The sequence below is a fragment of the Meriones unguiculatus genome, chromosome 10 (assembly GCF_030254825.1).
Source record: "Meriones unguiculatus strain TT.TT164.6M chromosome 10, Bangor_MerUng_6.1, whole genome shotgun sequence".
NCBI lineage: Eukaryota > Metazoa > Chordata > Mammalia > Rodentia > Muridae > Meriones > Meriones unguiculatus.
This window is the reverse complement of record NC_083358.1, coordinates 34475238-34490952: the sequence shown is the minus strand read 5'-3', so window position 1 is coordinate 34490952 and position 15715 is coordinate 34475238. Positions and strand designations below refer to the sequence as shown.

Here is a 15715-nt window from a genome sequence, read left to right as displayed (position 1 = left end):
ATGTCCTGTATGGATAAGACATCTACAAGTGATCCTGGCAACATCAAGAGGACATCTAACCAAGAACACCCGCTGAAAGTCCAGCAGACCTGCATGTTGACAGGGAATCCAGAAAGTAGCAGGAGAGATGACGGTGAACACATGAGAAAAAGCAGACCAACCATTCCTTTTATGTTGTATCATGGACAACAGTGTGAAATCATGAACCCTGAATATCCATCTACAGGACAAAAGAGGAAATGGCAGGCTGAGGGAGGAAACAACTTTCCCTCTGCAGAAGGACCTGAGCCTCAGAAGAAGGTAAAAGACGATAACATTGAAATCGACCTTGGGTGTAAACAGCTGGTCCAGGGTCAGGTACACAATGCCCTGGAACTGGGTAGAGTAGAGGGAAAGCACAAAGAGTACACCCAAAACCATCAGGATGAGGCTACCGCTGAGGTGAGGCTTTCTGATGGTGGCAAGGGACGCAAGCGACCCTACTGCAACATAGAACAACATGTTGAGAAACAACACAGAGAAAAATATCAAAGGTTGTTAGAAGAGCTTCAAACTATTGAGACTGTGAGCTCTGACCCTCACAGCACTCACTTAAGCCCTGTGGACACCTTGAAGGGCATCAAATCCTGTGTGGAAGGACAAAGTCACAGGTCCAAAACCAATCACTCTGAGCCAAACCAGCCTGACAGTGATGTCCCAGAAGAAGATCAGTTACCAATCAGAGATGGAAAAAGACTCTCAGAGGTGGAAATCTGTCATCAAGAAAAGAGGGACCAAGGAAACATCCAAGAGGGGAAAAGGAGATACCACCCCCAGCCAGACTTCCTGGGAGGAGCCCAGACTCAGCTCTCCACAGACAGGGTCAGCAAAAACACCCTCATCCAAAACAAAGTGCCCAAAACACCAGAGGCCAAGAAAAAGGGTAACAACGAGCAAGAGGAGCGAGGAGAGCTGGACCATGGCTCTGACATCACAGCAGAAATGGAGAAAGAAATTCAAAATGCCCTTGGCCCAGGGCCACAAGATGAAGTTTTGAGCTGTGCTTTTAAACTGCACATCACTAGAGCAGACATGCACACACTTAAGGACATGCAGTGGCTCAATGATGAAGTCATCAACTTTTATATGAACCTACTCATGCAAAGAACCCAAACTCAAGGTTACCCCACACTGCATGCATTTAACACCTTCTTTTATACCAAACTAAACAGTGGGGGGTACAAATCTGTAAAAAGGTGGACCCAGGCCATAAACCTTTTTGAGAAAGAACTGATTCTGGTGCCCATACACCTGGACGTCCACTGGAGCCTAGTGGTGGTAAACTTAAGACAGAAGAGCGTTGTCTACTTAGACTCGATGGGGCAGGAAAGACCTGACATTCTTAAGCTGATTTTCCACTATCTGCAGGATGAGAGCAAGGCGAGAAGGAATATAGATCTGAACCCTTTGGACTGGAAGCAGTACAGCATGACAGCAGAGGAGATTCCCCAGCAGCTGAATGGAAGTGACTGTGGAATGTTCATGTGTAAATACGCAGACTGCATCTCAAGAGGCCAGCCCATCACCTTCTCTCAGAGGCATGTGCCTCTGTTTAGGAAGAAGATGGTGTGGGAAATCCTGCACAGCTGCTTACTGTAGCTGTGCCCACCTGGCTGCTGAGGCTGCCCTGCAGCCTCTCCTGGAAGTGGCTGAGGATCTCAGGCATGGTGGGTTGAAGAGCCTGGACACAGGACTGGAAAAAGTGGGTGATTCCCCACACTCCTCTGTGTAGTGCAAACCTGGAGTGAGGAAGAGCTAGCTGCATCTGAAGCAATCATCAAGATGGATGTGCCCACCACAGTTAGAAACCATTCAACCCACACAACACAACATGGGCACAAGCATGCTGCTTCAGAGACTTTATCTGTGAAAAAGACCAATGTTTGATTCCTCTTCCAATTACTTTCCTTTTTTGATTTTATTTTCTTTTTTGGTTTGATTTATTTGGTTGGGTTTATTTGATTTTTGCCTTTTTTATTTCTTGTAATTTTTCTGTCCATATATATATATAGGTTTCAGTTAATGGCCAGAGGCTGTTTTCAGTGCTTTTTAGTGTTTAATTCTCTACTGTTTGCTTGAACTCTTTGTATCTAAAAAGACCGTCAATCCAAGTGCCAGCCTCAATGGGGAATCAGGCTGGTTGCCCTAATTGAAGCATGGGGTCAGGGGACAATACAGGAGTTTCACAGTATTGCTGAACTTTGACCATGTGACCTAAGTTGGGGTTCAGCTAGGAGTAGTAGGAAAAGCATCACAGACGTTTCAAGATACATTTTTGCCTAAACCTAAAAAGATCAGGTTTTATTTTGTTTTGTTTTTGTTTTTGTGTATTTCTCAACCTGCATCCTTGATTACATGTTTCAGCATTTTGTGTACTGTACTGACTGTTCTTCCCAAAGAAAAGTATTCAATTTAAATCTGTCTTTCTTTAAAATGTATTTTCTTCTATACATTAAGATGAAACTAAATATTTTCATCAAGGTTTGCATTCTTCCCCTTATGCACACAATTAGTATAGACTTAGTGATGCTTTCTGTTGATATTGCCAAGTATAATATAATACATGTTACAGAAGAAATTTGCATTCAATTTTCCTGTTCAGTTGAAATCTTCCCTTTGTTCATGAAGTTTTTATTTAATAAAGTTTAATGTTGTTTGATCATACCTCGCAAGATCTTGTCCCTGATGTTGCTCACATGGTGTCATGATTTGGTCTGAGAAAACTGGCAAGCGCAAATATTCCTGAGGATTCCTCAGTGTGCCTGGACACCGTTCACACATCTGTAAGTCACTGGCAGTTCTTTTGTTCTGAGCCCAGGATGCAAAGACACAGTTCCTTAGTGAGCATCCTGTGTCTATCCTGGATTGTAGGAGAAGCTCAATAGAGCAGAACAGCAGCAAGCTGAACCTGCAGTGGTGTATAGCCTCAGTGTAGTGTGGAGAGACACAGAGCTCTGGAATTCACATGCATGGGAAGCACACCCATGCAGGTGCACAGCACACACAAACACAGACACACACACACACACACACACACACACACACAGAGAGAGAGAGAGAGACAGAGAGACACAGACAGAGACAGAGACAGACAAAGAGAAAGTGAGGGTGTGATCCTACATTTGCCAATGAACCCAAAAGCTGATCATATGACACAAAAGTCCTCATCCGTTTTACCCTGGGACCATTAGAGTTACTAATGTCTATCTTGTTGACATCTCCCTTCTTTGGATTTACAATTTTCCTGAATAATTTACCCCTGTTTCCCCTCAGTCTGTCTCCACTCAACTCCTTGCTTTTCGACAATAGAAACTGCAACACCAAAAGAATCTACAGCAACAGCATTTTCAAGTGCTACACTTAGTCATTTTTTTAAAAATACCATTACAAATTCTGTAAAATATCAAATGATATTAATTCTAATATCTGTAGACAGATGCCTACAATGGGCCTGTGACATCACTATGATAATGCACTTCCTACTGGTGCAAAACCAGAATAAGTTGATGAGTGGTTTTGTACGACTTTAAAGTTATATGAATGTTCCATAATCCTTTTCATAACTTTCATAAAATCTTTCTACAATAATTCAGAACACAACTAAAGCCTGAAGGTTCCACTGAACCATCTCTCACACAGAAGGTGGAGGTGACAGGTTATTCAGTGAAGGACCTGAAGCAAATATGATGAACTTGCTGATCCTTAAAGCTTTTGGTGAACTGGGGGGTCCCTGCACCTCTTTGTCCTCAGAGGCAGTCATTTCTTCTCTGTGACAGGTTACAGGGTCCAACGTTTTCATTTTTTATTAATGGTCAAATGAACGCTAAACTTCCTGTGTTGATGCTTTAAACACACTGCACTGGGAAGTCAATGTGTGTTTCTGGAAGGGTTGAGGGAATGCCATGTTTGCCTCTTTATTATTTGAAGCCCTTGAACATGTGGCGTTTCCTGTCATGTATCTCGATACTGAATCTTAGTCCTCATACAGTGGCACTATTTTATGAGCTTCTGGCTGCATGGCAAGACAGAGGATAGGTGGAGAATGCATGGCCCTGGGAAGGTCCCTGGCAGTGCATTAACCATGCCTGCTTCCTGTAGGTATCCTTGCCTCCTGGTCCACTTAAAGGTCAACAGTCAGCAGTTGAGCTCCCAGGCCAGGGTGGACTGAGCCCTTAGAAACCTGGAAGCCCAGATATGTCTGTTTTTCCTGAGCTGGTAAGGGAATCAGTTTTGCTTTCTTGTTCAGTATCTATTCAATTTTTGTTTTGGTTTTTCAATTTGACACAAGTTAGGGTCATCTGCGAAGTGGTAACCTCCTCCTTTGAGAAATTGCCTCCATCAGATTAGCCTATGAGCAAGGAAAAATTTCCTTGATGATTTATGTGGGAAAGCACCTCCCACTGAGCAATACTAACTCTGGGAAGTTTGGTCTTAGGTGTTATAAAGGGTTAAAGCAAAGCTACAGCCAATTAAGAACTGCTGGAAGAGGGAGAATTAGTCCTCCCTAGACAAGAGCTCCCTGACTATCCAATACCCAATGCTGATGGTTAGCTCTAAAAACATACACATATAGGCAACACTAACTGGACCGAGTCAACTTTATTTACATATTTATATGTATATATTATATATTTACATATGTACACATGTATACATACACACCCACACGTGTGTGTGCACACACCTATATATATAGCAAGAATGAAGTAAAGGGAGACATTGATTTTTGAGTGGATGGAAAAAGTTGGAGGGATGAGGGAATAAAGGATGTAAGTATATTTTAATTTGAAATAAATTAAGTTTTAGAAACCATGGAACCAACTGAGCAAGCCATAAAAAGCAAGACAGCAAGCACAAGTCACTCATAGGCTTTACTTTAGCTCCTGTCTCTAGTCCTGCCTTGGTTTCACCGGATGCTGGACTGTCATCTGTGCCCAAATAAAAGCTCTCATATCTCAGGTGATTTTGGCCAGTGTTTTATCACAACAGAGAAAAAAAGGTAATATACCTTGCTTCTGTGTACATCCTGCCATTGAAAGGCAAAAGTGAGTACTACAGCATATGCAAAAGATGAATTGTTACAAGATCTGGGAAGACAGGAAGGCCATATAACAGGTCCCGTTTTCTGTCCTCTATGCATACACATAGTGTGTCAAAGCCATTAAGGGAAAAAGCTAAGCCATGTTTTCTTTGGGACAGGCAGTGCTTACATAGCTGTTTCTTTTCTCCTATAACTCTAAACACCATGACCACACCAACCGTTGTAATTAAGTCATTTCAGCAAAAATTCCACACTGTGGCTTAGATACAGTGGTGCAAACATCTAATCTCATCTCTTTGGGATGGAGATAAGAGTGTCACTCCTGTGGGGCCTTTCTGAGATGCATATGCACACTTCGCCTTAAAAATAAGATTAGAATGGTTCCACTTCAAAACCATGTTCCCCTCTGTTGTGAGTATTCCACAGGAGCTTCCCGGCACAAAGAAAGGAGTTCCTTGAAATTGGTTCCAGCAGTGTCTATATTTCTCCTGCAGAAAATGACTCAGTATACATAGTATAGCTCCTTTTATGTTTGACTTGCTGAATCAAAGTAACCTTGGCATTTAAAATGTTTTGGTTAGTTTCAAGGAAACATAGTGGTTAAATGCCATTTGATGATCTATGTAAAACTAATTCTCATTGGACATTAAAGACGCTGTCTCACATTTAAAGGGACTTAGATTGTTGACATTATACTAAAGGTCATGGTTGAAAAGCAATATTAAGCCATTTTCTAGATCAAATATTAAGAATTAAGACCTCTACACCATTATTCATCATTTCTTGAATAAAGAATTAATTTTAATATAGCACCTGTATTCTGAAGTAAAAATTCATTGCCTATAAAAGATTGTTTACTGTTTTAAAAGCTGTCAATGTTAATGTTCGACATTAAAAAAAATAAAATAAAACAAGAATGTATCAATATGAATTAGTGAACTCTAAACAAAAACAAGGACTTTTTTCTTTTTCTTTTTTGAGTGTCTCTGTATAGCCCTGGATGTCCTGAAACTAACTCTGTATACCAGTCTGGTCTCCCCCTTAAAGAAATCCACCTGCCTCTGCTTCCCGAGTGCTGTGACTGAAGGCATATACCACCACCACCTGGTGCCAGGACACTTTTTTACATTTCCTAATTGTTGTTTTTTTTTCTTTCTTTTTTTTTAAATAAGATAAACTTTGAAAAAAAAAGAATTATTGGATTAGTTTGTATTATTTTGTGAAATTTTAATTTTAGTACACAAGTTAACAATTCACGACTTCTAGTACTGGAGAGAGGCTTTGATATTGTTGCTAGTATACTAAAGGTCATGGTTAAAAGACGTATAGTTTGTATTTACATACCCTTATCTAATGTGTGCCTTTTCTCTCTCTCTCTCTCTCTCTCTCTCTCTCTCTCTGTGTGTGTGTGTGTGTGTGTGTGTGTGTGTGTGTGTGTGTGCACATCCCACAGCACAGAAGGGCAAGTAAAAGGATGACTTGCTTTAATGGTTCCTTCATACTGCATGGATCTCCAGAGATTAAACTCAGGTGGTTCAGCTTAGGATAAAGCAACCTCACCCCTGGAAATATATTTTGGCCCAAGATTCTACTTTTGTTTTGTTTCTTTAGTTTAAGCTCTGGTTTGCCTGGAATTTACCCCAGAGGCCATGCTGGCTATGCATACGTCAATATGGAGAGCCCTTCTGGTGGGTGGTGAGGCTCTCAGTGCTTAGGATGTCCACAGGAGATTTGCCTTTTGAACAGGTTAGGCCCACTCACAGGAACATTTCTTAGAAAGCCGTATTATTATAAAGCCCGCAGTAACCTCACCTCATGGTTGGGGAATGGTTGATCAGACAGGAAACGCTGAAGAAGCCGCTCTAGTGAGAATGCTGCATCAACAAGCTACCTGCACCCTCTAGGAGGCCCATCAGCTAGGCTGAGGTAGGCCAGGAGGGTGGCTGAGGTAGGCCAGGAGGGTGGCTGAGGTAGGCCAGGAGGGTGGCTGAGGTAGGCCAGGAGGGTGGCTGAGGTAGGCCAAGAGGGCGACAGTCACAGAAGTTCAGGAAGGTCCTCGAGACCACTGGAGAGCAGCTGCTCTGACAGGCTGACGTGTGTGAACTCAGCAATGGTACTGCAAACCCACCCACAGCAGGGGCCAGAGGCACACAGTGGCCAGTGGCAGTGGCCAGACAGATGGGTATCAGTGCAGGGACTTCACATGTTGTGTTGGGAACACAGCAGTGAGTGAGATCCTGGGTTTCAGGATCTACAATTGTTGGGTTTTTTGTTTTGTTTTATTTTGTTTTTGTATTGGTTAGTGGGCATTAGTTTTGCTTTATCTGGGTTCACAGCTTAGGGCCTGTATATTAACATCTCAGCACCACATAGGGGTTGGTTCATTAACACATCTCAGCCATCTTGCTGTTAGTTCCTTAACATATCAGAATCTGCCTTGGGCTTGACTCATCTTGGAGCTGCCTTTTGGCTCCCTAGCACATCTTATAAGCATTTCGTTATTCCAAGCCATGCAGAATGGTTTTTGCACAAAATGGTTTCGCTTATAATACAGTCAGATCTCAAGAGCCAGGACGATGAGCTGAAATCACCACAGTTGGCTCAGGCTCTGCCCCTAAAATAAGAAATCATGCATGATGATGCAGACACAAGTCTCTTGCAGTCACTTGATTCAAATTTCTGTCTGTGTTTATTAGTATACTGTCCCATTGCTTCATTAGACTGTTTAGATGAATTAAAGAAATATTATTATTGGTCAAAAGTAGTATTTATGACATTTTAATTCTCTGAGTAGTCTTGGGAAATGTAAATAGGAGGACTCTGATAGTTCCCAGAACCTTCGTAGTACCTCAAACCATCTATAACTGAAGCTCCTGGGGCTAAGACACCCTGTTCTGGCCTCCACATGCACCAGGGATGCCCTGTGCACAGGCAGACCTCAGATGAAACACATAAAAAGGTATCAATATTAAAAATAATAATAATAAAGCAAGAGGATCCAAGACCTTCAACATGGAGGAGGAAGGCCACACTGCCGTTTTAGGGAGCTGCAAGAAAAACTGACTGAAACCAAATTGACTGCAGTGCATGATTTTGTATTGATAGTTTAAAAAAATGTTGATTTCCTCCGCAGTCAACAAAATGCCACCAATCCCTTTAAGACTCTTGTGTCAGGGTGGAATATATGTTACAGGTTAGTTCCTTTTTTTAATGGGCTTGCTTTATTTTTCTTCTTTTCTTTTTTCTTTCCCTCTTTGAGGTCTTTCAGTGATGTAGATCTGGCTGGCCTCACATACCTGCCCCAGCCTCTCAAGTGTGGAGGTTGAAGTGTGGACCACATTCTAGTCAATAATCTTTCTTTCAAAGAACTTGGTGTTTTAAACTGGATCTTGAAGTACATTGAAATCAGAAAAAAATGCACTAATTAAATAAAAGTTGTGCAGAGCACTGAGAAGTAATGAAGATATTCAGGATGACATGGACCAAGTTTTCATCTCAGGGACAATGTATCCAGGCAAGAGCTAGGAATAGGAATACTTGGAATATTTGATGTGAAGGATGTGCAGAAGCTGTTAATTAATTCAAAGGTAGGCAGAAGAATAAGTAGGAATATAACAACTTTAGGTTATGGAAACAATACTGACATGATTTGTTGAGATTAAGACAATTTGACAAGAAATGGGTGTGTATATAACAGGGCTCCAGACCTTAGCACAACTGATTCCACGATGGAAGTACCATTCAGGGCACAAAACTCGGCATGTAAAAAGTATTACCTGCCAAAATAAAAACAAAGACCTAATCCATCAATGTCCAGAGCTCTGGGAATTAGCTCTAAATGTGTGTCAACCCAGAATATAGATCCCAAACACTCAGTGAAGTTGGCAGCTGCCTAACAAAGACTTTCTATTGGGTTAACCTGAAAGGGTTAGGCTAACTTTGTAACCTATAAGTCTTCTAAAGCCTATAGTTTTGAGTTTTAAGTCCAGGTTAAGCTAAAGCCTCTTAGTACCTTTCCAGAGAATGGAGGAATGTGACCCTATCTGTGAGGACAGATATAAAAAAAGGCAAGCAAGCAATGACCTTCACTCAGCAAAAGAAGGACCAGACCCTTGTCTTTGAGATAGCGTTTCTTAGCAACGAACCTAGACTTCTTCTGAGTAGCTTTTGACCTCCAGCCAAAAGTCTGTAGCCCCTAATCTTCAAGGATGAGCTAACCACCCCCACCTTCAATTGCAGCTGCATCCACACTTGGCAGGACTGGCCAAGCTTGAGCACCTAAGACTAACCAATTATCTTACTTTATAGCTTCCTCATCCAATCCTAAATTGCCAAGACTGCAACTTCAAATCTCCCACAATTTTTCTTTTAAAAACCTAAAGGTCTTTGTCTCCCGGGGCCACTCTTTGCTGACCAGCAGGAATGGCTAATAAACCTCTTGCTTTTGCAACAAGTCTTGGTCTGGGGGAGTTTCTGGGAAGGGCGCGATCTTGAACTCCTGAGCTGTGAGACCCCAGGTCTTACAAACCATGTCCAGAGAAGACTTACTCTGATAGATACCCCACAACATTTCTGGAGGTCCCACGAATATCCCCAGAAACCAGACCTTGAGACACCAGGGATCTCAGGGCTCCTCAGAAGAGTGTGGTGGTCTAAGGACTCCTAGAGGGTGTGAAACCAGAGATGTTCCAGTGCCCAAAGGCTCCCTTTGATTAATCACTGCCCAAAACTTCAGAAGAGTCTCATACTCCACCCCAAAAGGAAGCAAACTAGAAAGGCACCTGGTCTATCATGTCTGGAGGGAAAGCTGGTTTAAGTGCCCTCTGTCTGGACACATGGGAGAGGTGAGATACATCCAGTGTCTGGGGCCCTTGGGAGATGTCACCATATTCCCTGGTCTGTTAAAGTATGTGTGGTGGCCACCCCTGCTTGTCTTTACTGTGTGTCTCTATCTCTGTGTATATTTATGTGTTTCTGTCAGTTTTGTTGACCTGTATTGAGCAGTGGCTTTCTCTGGTCGTAGAGACCCCCCCCCCAATACTGGCTGAAGACTCATGTCCCCTCCTGTTGGAGACCAAATCATTCTGGCTATGCAAGGTAACCCAGAGAAATAACCCACCTTGCAAAACAAACAATCTATCTTTGCTTTTCAATGGAGAGAGGCAGAGGGAAGTTACAGGAAGCAATTCTCACCAGTGGGGGATGGGAGGTGCCAGAATATGTCTGTCTAAAGCCTGTATAAACCAGTACCTCGCCCTGCTTCTGGACCACCCTTGAGTCCAGTTTGAGGATGCCACAGCCATCAAGCCTGATGTGTGTCTGATGGCCACATCAAAAGGATGACGCCCCTGAGGAAAGATGTAACTAGGAAGCTAACCAGGCTGCCTGAAAAGGGCCACTAAGGAACTGCTACTCACAATACCACACAGTGCTGCTGAGGCCTTCCTTCAAGGAAAGCCTAAGTTTGTACAATAGAAGCTACTTATTTTGGCTACCAGCTGTGCAGGGGCGAAAGCAGCCTGTTGAAGAGTAGGACGGCTACCATCAGAGAGAAATGAGAGAAATAGCACCATTTACAGTAACTGCACAGAATAGAATTAAATATCTAGAAATAATTCTAAGGAAGTAGAAGACCTTTAACAACTGAAATTACAAAGCGTGGAAAAAAGTTGAAGGAGATACTAGAAGATCCAATGACCTAATCTGCTCATGGATAAAGAGAACTGAGAGTGTTAAAACGTGCAGTCTGAATGGCAGCTCAGTCTTGTTAAAGGGTTAAAGCTTTGACATATAATTTACTCTATATGTAGGTTCTGGGGTAATGCCACAGTTGAACATTATCTCTCTAAACACCAGAGGAACTCAGTACATGTTAGCTAAATGGAAGAATGACTGTTGTAGGAGACGATTAATATTTACTATTGGTTTATCTTCTAGTAAAGCTTGCTGTTAATCTTAAACAGCTGTATAACCAAAGCACCACAGAGACTGGGTTTTTAGTTAACCTAGAGCACACAATGCTGGGCAATATTTACTCCCTCCTAAACCTCCAAGCCCTCAGTCTCCTAACATTTAGATTTCCCACATTATACTTGCTTTTTGTGAAATCTTAGGTCTGGTTCATGCTCCACGTCCTCCAAGATCTCTCCTCCAGCTCTGCTCTCCTAGCTCTCCTCTTCCCCCTTCTCCTCCTTCTCCCCCCACTCCTCTCCCACCTTGTGGATCCTCCCCTCTTTCCTGTCCTCTGGCTCCTCCCTGCTCAACACTGTATCTAGTTGCTTTATTTTGTCCTGTTTACACAAGAGTTGAGACAGGATGCTTATAATGAGTATCACAATGCAATATCTGGATTGAAACCAGAGAGTTGGGGGTGGGGAAATCAACATTTGAATTAACAAGGGTAAGGCATATACATTTTAAAAGAACATTATACCAACAAATGACAATAAAATGCTATAGGTTTTATTTGAAGGTGTAATTGTGGGAGCAGGATATGGTACTCAAACTGCTGTTTATGAACTTGGTGGTCAGTTAGTGTGCTAAAACCTTGTAGTCACCATAAACAGTACATGCAAAACAAGACACATGCAGCAAGAATGGTGTTTAGTGCCCGAGCTTCTGTCAACTAGCGGTAATAGCTGGAGGGTTACCTAAACTCTCCAAGATTTGTGTTCTAGAGTCTGACTCTGCCCCTTTAAAATTCAGCTATCTGTATTCAGAAAAAGAGTAGTCATAAAAGAATCCATGAAAGTTTATTGGTTTATTAAGTTATGATGGAAAATACTAATGTAGGAACATAAGTAATTAGAAGCCAATCAAAGCAGTCAAAGACATGGGGAATCACACATCAAGATTTGTTCTGGTTGAGAGACCAAAAGATAAATTAGCAGCTATTATTAGGACCTGAAGTACGTAGGTAAAGAAGTCTAGTAATGCCCTGAGGGGAAGAGCCACCTCACTGCATTGTTTCCCCACCCACTAGAGATGCAGTTGCTAGGAAACTGGACCATCCCCCTAGGGAGGGACACCAGGTCATTAATGGTCTGGGAACCTTCCTATAGCAAATCGATTCAAAATGTAGAATTTTGACCAATAGATGCTTGCCAGGCAGGAATTACCCCTGCCTTGGGCATGCTGGGATGGACCAGAATCTATATATCACCCAACTATCCTGGGCACAGGCGCTCGGCTCCCAGCGCTTTGGCGGTGGGGGTGTGTGGGCCCAAGCTTTAGCTTGTAATTTACAATAAAAAGAACCTCATGTATTTACAGCAGAGTCTGTTTATTTCTGATCTTTTGGGGTTCATGAACTGGGCAGAACATGGTGAGAGTAAAATTTTTCTAAAAATTGAAAGAAAAAAAAAAAGAATAGTGGCCTGGCTCCTTTCAGGATTCTTAATCTCTTGGGTGAAACATAAAATTGAGGTGCAAGAAGAGAGGAAAATCTCCAGATACCTACAGGATTAGCTTATTTTTAAAAAGAGAGAGAGAAGAAATCTATACACCTAAAAAGATAATCAAGAAAGCGGACATGGGGTAAGATGATCAATCCTCGTTTAGAAAGACAGAAGGGATGTGCATTGAACATATGACAGGAGTCTACTGAGCGCATCTGAAAGTCTCTAACTAGCAGTGTTTTCAAAGCAGATACAAAGACTCATGACCAAACCTTCGGCAGAGTACAGGGAATCATATGAAAGAAGGGGAGTTAGTATGATGTGGAAAGGATAGGAGCTCCACAAGGACCAAATATATCCGGGCACGGGGTCTTTTCTGAGACTGACACTCAACCAAGGATCATGTATGGTTATAACCTAGAACCTCTGCTCAGATGTAGCCTGTGGTAGCTCAGTAACCAATTGGTTTCCCATAGTGAGGGGAACAAGCACTATTTCTAACAGGAACTCAATGACTGGCTCTTTGACCTCCCCACCCCCCAAGGGTGGAGCAGTCCTGTTAGGCCACAGAGGAGGGCTTCGCAGCCAGTCCTGAAGATACCTGATAAAACAGGATCGGATGAATGGGGAGGAGGTCCCCCCCCATCAGTGGACTTGGAAAGGGGCACGATGGAGATGAGGGAAGGAGGGTGGGATTGGGAGGGAATGAGGGAGCGGGACACGGCTGGGATACAGAGTTAATAAAATATAACTGATAAGAAAAAAATAAAATTAAAAAAAAAGAATGCAGAAAAAGAAAAAAGAGAGAGAGAAAGAAATGCTCACCATGCAAAAGACTTGTGATGAGAACGAAGGAACAGCCCAGAACACACCAAAGGCAGATGAAGGCCATCCTTTGGAGGATTCCCCCACAGCAAGCAGAAGCAGGCTTCTGGAGAAAGGGGGCTGGGGGGGGGGGAAGGGGGCGGAGCTGATGGAAGCCTGAGAGGAGAGCCTGCTCAGCCCAGCCCAGAACCTAAAGAGGACACTCCCTCAAGAAATCTGAACCCTGAAGTGAAAAGAGGAGTACATGAGCTGGAAGGGCTTAGGGGAGAGATGAAAAAGAGTAAGAAACAAGTTTGTGGTGATGCGTTGGAAGCAAAGGCATCCCCGAAGCCTGTGTGCTCCAGCCCTTGACATCTTCTTTCTCTGATATTGAAATCTGGCTGCTGCTTTCTTTCTCTCAGCATTTTCTGATGTATCTTTGAACTTCATTTCACTTTTAATTACCTGGCGGTACTTTCTTTTAGATAATTTTGTTGTTACCAGCATTTCACTGGAGTTTGGATTTTGACCCATTTTCCACACTCATTTTTCAGTTGGAACATTTCATACTTATGTATGGAGATGGTATTCATTCCATATTACACAATTAAACAGTAAATTATAAAGCGGTATATTTAGTTTCAGCTCGCATATATAGAAAAATTCCTAATTATGTGTGTACATGTATAATTATACATATCTCAAAAATTTAACAGTGCTCATTTTTATGTAGTGTGTTTTAATTTTGCCTTTTGCTTGTGTGTATTTTTAATGAATGTGTGTCTCACAAAGAACTGCAGATTTTTGAATAAGTGGGAGTTAATTAATATCAATTTGTAACCAGCTTGTAGAGGCAAAAAAAAAAAAAAAGACACTAAACTTAATGAGGAACTATTAACAAGAAATGTAAACCTGGAGTTACCTCTGGATTTCTTAGCCAGAGGAATAAAACTGGCAAATAATATAGATTAAAATAAAATAATATGCCTGTTATACAAAAAGTGAGCTACAGTTTCAATGTCACTCCTATCAGAATACTAATGCATTTATTCACAAAACTGGGAAAATACACTAAAATTCACATTAAGCAAAAGAGTCACTGAGTAACCAAAGTAATCCTCATCAAAAAGGCAATCCCTGCTTTCTAATATACATTACAGAGTCATAGTAAAAAATACAACATGTTATTTATACAAAAAAAATATGTATACAGACAAATGTAGTCAATAAAGCGCCCTATCCACTTGATTGAAAAAAAAATAGCCAATTGAATTTTAAAAAAGGTTCCCAAAACATGTGCTAAAAAACACATTCAACAACAAATGATGCCAGAAAAACTGTGTATCGGATCTCTATCTCTTACCCTATGTAAAATATACTTGCACTGAAAAAAAAAAAAGACTTTAATATAAGACTTTAATATATATATATACATATATATATGTTTTAGTAGTTTCATGTATATATATATATTACAGTATTTGGACCATGATGCTGTTAGTGCCAGCTGTTTTTAGCCAGGTTTGCAGTGAAAGCTGGGAGCAAAGAGGATTTTTTCTGTTTGGTTTGGTTTGGTTTGGTTTTTAGAAGGTCAGAAAAGCCTGTTTGATATTGGGACCAGTGAAATGTTCCTGCTGAATAAATCAAGACCATAAAAGAAGCGAAATGGGGATGGGCAGATGGCTCAGGAGTTGATAGCCCTTGCTGCTCTTCAGAAGACTGCAGCTAAGTTTTCAGTACCCATGACCAGCAGCTCACAACTGCCTATAACTCCATCTCCAGGGAATCTGCTGGCCTCTTCTGTAATCCACAGATATCAAAACTCATACTCACAGAAATAAAAATAAATCCTCTAAAATAAACAGACCGAGAAATTTGCATGTAGACAATAAGAAAGAGGCCTTAATGTATCTGAAGGCACTGGCTAGATACCACTCAGCATCAGCTTAAAGGTCTGGAGGATATAAGAATTTTAACAAATTTGGAATACTTTTAGAAGAGAGCTGAGTATTACCCTGTACACACAGGAATGCCTAGGGACTCACTTCTCTGCAGTCATCCATCCAGGCACAAAGAGAAGCCTGTGGCTAAGGGGACCCGTCTGGTTGAAGCTGGCAACAGAGTCTGTCATTATCTATAATATTCTGGTTTTCTAAGCATGTAGCATGCAAGTCATGACACTATTTGTTTTCCTTCTTATGTAGAAGGAAAGAAAATCTTTACTGATTGTTCTGGGTTTTCCATATCTAGCTTTGATCTCACTATCTTTTCAAACAATATAATGTCAGTTATGTATCACTTTAAATTTTTCAACTAGTACAAACTATTACCCCTTATCTTTGATGTTTTGTTGTTTTTTTTTTTTTTTTCTCAGCTGTTTTTAACTTCCTCCGGAGAGAGCCATTTCCCGCACTTTCCCTATGCAGTCTGGTTT

General features: G+C 41.6%; 1 protein-coding gene and 1 pseudogene across 1 annotated transcript; both read left to right on the top strand.

Moving 5' to 3' along the window:
• On the top strand, window positions 1-1638 carry LOC132657102 (sentrin-specific protease 2-like). Its single transcript, XM_060393322.1, has one exon. It carries the CDS (start codon window positions 1-3, stop codon window positions 1636-1638), a length of 1638 nt encoding a protein of 545 aa, XP_060249305.1.
• An 11665-nt stretch (window positions 1639-13303) lies between these two features.
• Window positions 13304-13669, top strand: LOC110563351 (transcription elongation factor A protein-like 8; annotated as a pseudogene).
• The last annotated feature ends 2046 nt before the right edge of the window (window positions 13670-15715 follow it).

Bases quoted from the DNA above. Each gene is read 5' to 3' on its own strand.
- LOC132657102 (XM_060393322.1), top strand. From the start codon at position 1: ATGTCCTGTATGGATAAGACATCTACAAGTGATCCTGGCAACATCAAG.